The sequence below is a fragment of the Eucalyptus grandis genome, chromosome 9 (genome assembly GCF_016545825.1).
Source record: "Eucalyptus grandis isolate ANBG69807.140 chromosome 9, ASM1654582v1, whole genome shotgun sequence".
Classification (NCBI taxonomy): domain Eukaryota; kingdom Viridiplantae; phylum Streptophyta; class Magnoliopsida; order Myrtales; family Myrtaceae; genus Eucalyptus; species Eucalyptus grandis.
Window position 1 is genome coordinate 41,219,164 of NC_052620.1, and position 7,422 is coordinate 41,226,585.

The 7,422-nt window shown below is 39.1% G+C and overlaps 1 protein-coding gene across 2 annotated transcripts; it reads right to left on the reverse strand.

The window, feature by feature from the left end:
* Positions 1-2,465: 2,465 nt before the first annotated feature.
* Positions 2,466-5,228, reverse strand: LOC104419833 (TMV resistance protein N-like). 2 transcript variants are annotated; one of them, XM_039301449.1, is made up of 3 exons: positions 4,641-5,228; positions 3,448-4,423; positions 2,466-2,869 (listed from the first exon to the last, which is right to left on the reverse strand). In XM_039301449.1, the coding sequence occupies exons 1-3, from the start codon at positions 5,141-5,143 to the stop codon at positions 2,609-2,611; spliced, it is 1,740 nt and encodes a 579-aa protein (XP_039157383.1). In that variant the 5' UTR covers positions 5,144-5,228; the 3' UTR covers positions 2,466-2,608. The 2 variants fall into 2 exon arrangements, with proteins under 2 accessions (XP_039157383.1, XP_039157384.1); XM_039301450.1 differs by lacking the exon at positions 2,466-2,869 and adding an exon at positions 3,280-3,369.
* Positions 5,229-7,422: the final 2,194 nt, after the last annotated feature.

The following is a 7,422-nucleotide window of genomic DNA, read 5'->3' on the forward strand; positions in this document are numbered from 1 at the left end:
AATATACAATAAAATTCTAAAACTTATTGAGCTACTGCAATCAAGTTCTGAAATTTGAGCTTGTGACCCTGGCATTTCGATCTTCATCGAGCTTGGCCCTGGCCACTCGAGCTTCTTTAAGCTGCCCAAGTTTCATTGAATTCGGCCGTGGCAGCTCCAGCTTCTAGGCTTCTTCAAACTCATGCCCAGGGCTAATTGAGCTTCAAATAGTTCAGCCATGACCGCTTGAGCTTCTTCGAGCTCACAGCCATGACGACTTGAGCTATGTCGAGTTTGGCCATGGCTGCTTGAACCTCGTCGAGCTCAGAAACCAAATTCCAGTATTATGAAATTTTTTGCCTGTTTTTCTATTGAAACTTGGCAGATCTTCTGCATTGTGCTAGGGATCATGTTGTCTTTTGCTTATGTCTATCATAACTATGGGAAGTGTTCAGTATTTTATGGCAACAAATTCATTGGATCGTTTCCTATTAACAGGCATTTATACGCTTAGGTTATTTCAATGGATATTTATATGTTTTTCGATTATAAATTGGGTAATTTTCAGCTTGTCCTTCAAAGTGCGATTGCTTTTGGCTGACTGTGAATTTGATAAAAGATAGTTCCAAAGGAATCTCGGATCCTCTTTTGTTTTTGTTTTTTGATTTTTCATATGTTTTGATTTTTTTTTTTTTTTTTTTTAATTTTCAAGTTTCTTTCTAATGTGGTACTTTGTGGGTGCCCCATGTCTTAAGAAAGTAATAATGAAAAAAAAGGGGTCAGCATATGGCCATAGCCTAATTGGACGAAACTAATGAAATTACACCAATTTAATAAAATTTAGACTTGATTGCACTTTTTTAAAAACTTTATAACTCGATTGCATTTATCAATAAGTTTTGATATTTTTCATACACTTATCCAAAAAGAAAGAAAGAAAGAAAGAAATTTATATAATCAAAAAGACAACTTCAATTTTTCATTACATTTGAACAGCTTTGATTTCCCTCTAGGATGCTCTCTACACCCCATACATTATCAGTGTGCATGATGTATGCGGGTGACAATCATTCATAACTTACTTTGATAAAACTTTTCAAGTAATTTTGAAAAACTAAAACTTGATAGTTGCACAAAAATGGGCGTGTGCACGAGAGAGAGAGAGAGAAGGTAGCATGAATGGAGAATATTCAATGAACTGACCATATGGATACTACTTCCATCTTCGTTACCATGTGCAGAGGACCAAATAGATTCACCATTATCATCATACTCAAACGACACGCAGTTGACTTCATCATCTAACATCATCTTTATTTTCTTTACTCCATTGAATTTTTCATCATCCCAAGAGTGTCCACCTTGGCCCCCAAATGGTCCAACACACTTGATCGGGTATAGATGAGAGATTGGTTCCAAATATGCTCCTAGAGATTCAAGATGGGAACCAGAACTCCCATAGAATCCAATAATATTTCCACCAGTTGCTGGAAATGAAAACTTCCTTCCGATTTCTGTTTCGGTTTCGATTTCGGTTTCAATGCCGAATGGTCCATATGTCCTTTTATTGCTTTGGAATGTGAGTGAATGGATGACAGTAGAACCAAGACCATTCACAATATATCCCGAAACCGAAATAAGAACTTCAGTTAGCCAGTCCAGATTTATCTGTACCAAACACATAAACGGTAAAGAAATGTCAACGCAACAAGTTGAGAAGCAAAAGCATGGTAGATGACAACGACTAGTGTGTGATGCTCTTGATGATCAAGATGATAATTTATGATCCGGAAAATAGTAGATTATCTTGCCTACTTCAATATCATGTTAACTACAATAGATGTAATAAGGAAGACAACAACCAGGGTGCATTTATTTTGCTAAAAAACAAGGATTTGGAAAACACTTTCCTAGAATCAATTGGGTGTATCACTTACAAAAATGAATTAACAAATGAATTTTCATCATTAAAGAAAATGTTAGGAATGAATTCTTGTTGGTGATACATATTAATTAATGTTTTTATGTGATACAAACAATTATTTTCGGAAAAATATTTTTCAATTCATTGATTTTCCATGAAACAAATGCACCATTATTGCAAACATTATCTCTTCAGTGCTCTTTGTCAGGAAAAAAAACTCATCTTTTGAACAACCACGCCTAGAGAGAATAACTAGATGTTATCCTACCAACCAAAATCTATATGCAGAAGGTCCATAGATATCCCTTATCGACTATTTTAAAATATGAAAATTTAAAAAAAGTGTTCAATTTTATGACGAATTCTTTTAACAAATCTTTTTCCAATAGAAACTTGCTTCCTGTTGATGGTGTCATACCTAAGTTCCAAAGTTAACAGTCTATCACTTTCACCCAGACGCCATCTTCAGCAATGGCAAGATAAGAATCATTGAAAATAAGGGGTAATGTTTATCAAACATCGAGTTCGTACTAGAGTAGTGTACCGTATTTCTTTTGCCACCATGAGCTGTACCGTGTCTGAAAGGAGGACCCTCCCCATAGGTAAAACTAACAGATTCAATTGCAGAACCAGAGACTACAATAATTTGTCTGATATCTGCATGCTTGCCATCATCCCATCGGTTTTTCCCATTTCCAAATGGCCCTACGACTTCGAAGGGATATGGATAAAAGACAGGGCCAAAATGAGCTCCAATAGAATCCAGAAAAATGCTACACCTTCCATGAAAACCAATGATCTTTCCATTAACTTGTGGAAAACTGAAAGACTTCCCTTTCTCCTCGCCAATTGGCCCATGTGCCCTCTTATTGCTGTGGAAGTAAGAGAGTTGATGACATGACAAGAATCTTCTCTAGTGTAGCCTGACACCGAAGTCAAGTATTCAGTTGGATAATCTAAATGTACCTGTAACAATTGCAGAAGAGCAAAGTGAGCATCGATCACCTTTGAAAAGGGGAAAATTCTATGCTCTCCAGATGCATTATTTAGGTTAACTTTTCCCAAAACAAAAGATATCTAATTATTGGGACGACTGGATTTTTTCTCTTATTTTGTAGCACATTTTGCCTTGTGCCATAATGATTGAACTCCATCTAGAATCCCAATGCTTTGCTCCATAATTAAATGGCATTCTTGATGCTCTATATTGACAATGACAAGCAGTGGAGTAATCTCTGATTAACTGTAACATCAGAGTAGGCAGATGACGCTAGTGTAATTTTTTTCTTTTTGGCGCCCTAAAAAATAACAATAATAATCTTAGCGAGGTACAACAAAGCCATCAACATATTGAGAGACAATCAAGCATCGAAGAAGTACCCAGTTGAAATTTATCAGGCAAGTCCGTCTTTTATGACTTTGTGACACCACTTTTTCTCAACCCCCATTCCACAAAGGAACGGTAACTGACAATTTCATAGAGAATAACATAATTAGACGTAAATATTGCAAATTAATAAAGCAAACCGTAATGATGGACTCACATCATATGTGTGCTCTCCCAAAGATCCACCATGTCTTGGCGAGCGCACAAAACACCCATTCTGAACATAGTCAATAGTAATGGAGCTGATCCCTATTCCATAGACAACCGCTATATTTCTTATACCATCGTATGTTTGATCATCAAAAGAATCTCCACCATGGCCTCCGAATGGCCCTACAGATTGACGAAGAGAGGAGAATGGATCTAAAATTGAATCAAGATGAGGATCCCTTACCAACTTCTCCAATATCTCATGCCACTGTTTTTTCCTACTAGAAAGAAAGGAACCAAATCTCTTAAGAAACACTGGCAGACCACCTGCATAGTGGACAAGACTCTTGAACAACTCCCCATACCCTTCTTTAGGTTGGTCCTTGCCAAAGGCGTGGAGACTCATGAGTTGGAGCGATTCTTCAGAACCCAGTCCAGGGAGCATGTAGTTATCATCCACTTTGAGATCTTTCAGAAGCCATTCTTCTCTTGTAGTTATCAAGATTCTACTCCCATATTTGAACCATTCTCGATCTCCAGCGCCAAAATACTCAATTTGGTTCTTCTCAGTGATGTTATCAAGAACTAGAAGGATCCTATGCCGACAGAGCTTAGCTTTTATCTTGTTGATGTTGCTGTTAAGATCATAAATTTCTGGATCTTGTACCTTCAGAACATCGTGGAGAAGTCTCTTCTGAAGAAGTAAAAGCGTATCTTGGTTTGCAACTCCAACATTTTCAAGAAAGCTAACCCCGTCAAATTCCCTAGAAATGCGATTGCAGACAGCTTGGGCCACCATTGTCTTACCAATTCCTTCCATTCCCCATAGTCCGACCACACGGACATTATCCTCTGACCTAATCTTCAGCAACGATATCACATCATCTACAAGGGAATCTACCCCAATAGCATCGGGGGAGCTTGTTCTGGGAATAATCTTTAAGAGATGTCCTACAATTTGCTCGATGAAATACGCTTGATCCCTGCAGTTGTATGGGAAGAACAAATTCAATATGACTAACTACAGCCTGAAGAGACCATCAGCATATAAGCAAGAAACACATTAACTAAATTCAATCAACAGTAGAGTTCAAATCAAGCACCAATTTTAGCTTTTGCGGTGAGTGAATTTATCCATCAAGTGCAACTGGGAATACAACTAACGAAAACATAATTTTCTTGGGGAAGATGGTGCATTACCCATTAGCATCATTATTCAAATGCAATCCTGACAAATTCCCAGCTTCTTTAAGCGAATCCCTCCACTTCTGCACCAGCCTATCGTCCGTGTGGGTGGCCAAACACCTTTCAAAACCATCCCCAAATTGCCCGCTCTGTTTCCGAACGTCGCCTGGCTCAGCATCGTAGAAAATGGGCAGAACCACATCACCCCGACGATCTCTGAACCTCCTGTTGCACTCCAGGATCTCCACCAGCTCGTTCAAGCACCACCGCGAGTCGGCGTAGTTGGCAGTGAACACGACGAGAGAAACCCTCGAATGGCTAATCGCGTCGAGCAGCTTGCCCTCAATGAGAATCCCTGTCTCCTCTTTTTCATTGTCCCTGAAGTAGTAGATCTCCGCCTGCTTCAGCGCGCGGAAGAGGTGGGCAGCGAAATTCTTCCTTATGTCCCCGCCCCTGAAGCTCACGAACACGTCGTACTTCCACCTATGAACGAGTCCCTCGATTTCTTCGATTTCCATTAGGACAATCCGGGATCGAGCGAGAGACCGCGAAAAAGCTCGAAACTTTTCCCCGCAGGCGAAGGCGTACGAATGAGAGAGAGCGAGCGAGGAGAGAGAGAGAGAGAGAGAGAGAGAGAAGGCGCAAGTGGCGAATGAGAAGAAGGGACGAAAGTTCAATGCTTCGCCACCGGTACGGGCTCTGCTTCTTTAGTGGAGCGTCGAGACCAGCTGGTGAGGGAGACTACTTATGGGTTCAAAGAACCGAAGAGGGCTTGAATCGTCAAAACCAAAGCATGGACCGATGGCTATTGGCTACGTGACAGGGACATGTCTGAAATCGCGTACGTGGATTTGAAGCTCCAGAACGACGCGCCTTGATTGGTGGAAATAAGATTCTACGAAGAACAAATCCACGTTTGCTAACGAGCACGGAATCTCACATGGCTGCATGTAAATACTAGTTTTTCATTTCATCGAAAACTTCTCTTCATGATCTCTTCCCCCCTTTCTAGAAAGATACGTATTAAAAGTTCCTCTGCATGTTTAGTCACTTTTTAACTTAAAAAAGCATTTTCAAAAAATAAAAAACTTAAAAAAGCTATTTCATTAGCTAGTTTTAAATTTTTAAACCTAGTGCGTAAATTATAGAAAATTTTCAAATAGGGGCTTAAAGTGAATTTTTTTTTTTTTAGGCCTAAAATAGACATTCTCCCAAATAATAATTTAAAGTGATTAATTTAATATTAAATTAGGGCCCCAACTCACACGTGTTTCTCACATATCACTTTTCAAGTCATGCTTGGGGGCATTTTCGTCCAAGAGCATCTTTCTTTCTTTTTCATTTTTTGGTTCATCTTCTTCATCTCAAGAATAAGACTTGCGGCATTCTCATTCTACTGCTGATTATGGATGAGGCCATGGGCATCAGTGAATTTGTCTGGGAAAGGGCGTGACCCAAGCAAAGTGATGGCTCTTTTCACCGTCTCTTCCTTGTCTTTGGCCTCCCCCTCTCTGCTTTTGCTCTTCTTCTTCTTTGGTCAATTCCCCAGCTTCAGGAATCCCCAAACCCCAACAATAAAATTGTTGGAATATAATACGCAGAAATGACAAGATCTTGTAATTTACATCAACGCGAAATCACCAAAGAAATAAATGAGAAATAATAAGGACACTAGAAATTTGTGTGATTCAGTTCGAATATCGGTATATATGTTCACGGGAAGAGTCAGCAGCAAATAATTCATTGTAATTAGAAAATCAGAGTTTACAATCATTTCCTTTGTCTTTCGGGAGTGTTTTAACACCTAAATTTAACCAAAAACCTAAAGTGTTTATAAATAAATAACTAACTTGAACATAAACTCATGACGCAAAATTATCGTACGTTCAAGCTCAAAACAAAATGCTCTACGCACGCCAAAATCAAGAACTCCAGCGTTTGTCTTTGGTCTGCGTACGTACTGCTTCGCATTGTTAATCAAAGCTTCACGCGGCTTCGCGTACTCTTACGTGTGACTTCTTTTCTTTAACTCTAGTAGGGTTTTTAGCTGCTCCATGCATGGACGCACAAAAAAAAAAGGAACTTGTACTCTGTTCATATATATGTGCCCAGAGTCAAACTTTGACTCTGGGCCCCACCGTTTGTTTCCTTCTTCAATGGGTAAGAAAAATGGGACGCTCCGGAGACTTCTTTCGTAGCTTTTATATTGTGAGTGCCCAAAAGTCAAGACTTTGACTTTAGGCCGCACGACGATAAGGATTCTCCAACCTTCTGCAAGTAAGGAAGAAACTTTGCTCCTTTTTTTTTTTTTTAAAAATTCTCTTTTATAATCTTTCATGTAGTCCCATGAACTTCCTTTATCCAATTTGAAATCGACTTGAGAAATCTTTATCAACAAATTCGATTTAACAAATCATTTTCCGAATTCAAACTCGAGACATTAATTTAACAATTCTCCACATTGGCTCAATGTTTGAAGCCAAGTTATAGTGCGTCATTAATGTTGCTCTTCCAACACCACCGACGGGCGCTCACTCTCCACAAACACCAATAGAGCTCGAGCTCCACCAAATGAACAAACTTAATTATCAACGGTCTCTCCTAGTAGATGATAGAGAGTATTCACTTTCTTCCCCTTTCTCAAGAGATCTTCAGTACTCCACCTTCAGTGGTATACCTACATCCGATATTGTTGAGTGTCCCTAGAGAAATATAGACCCAAGAATTTCTTAAAACTAATGTATGGATGGTCCACTATTCTTACGTCATACTTTTAGGGTCAACAATCAAAGATAAT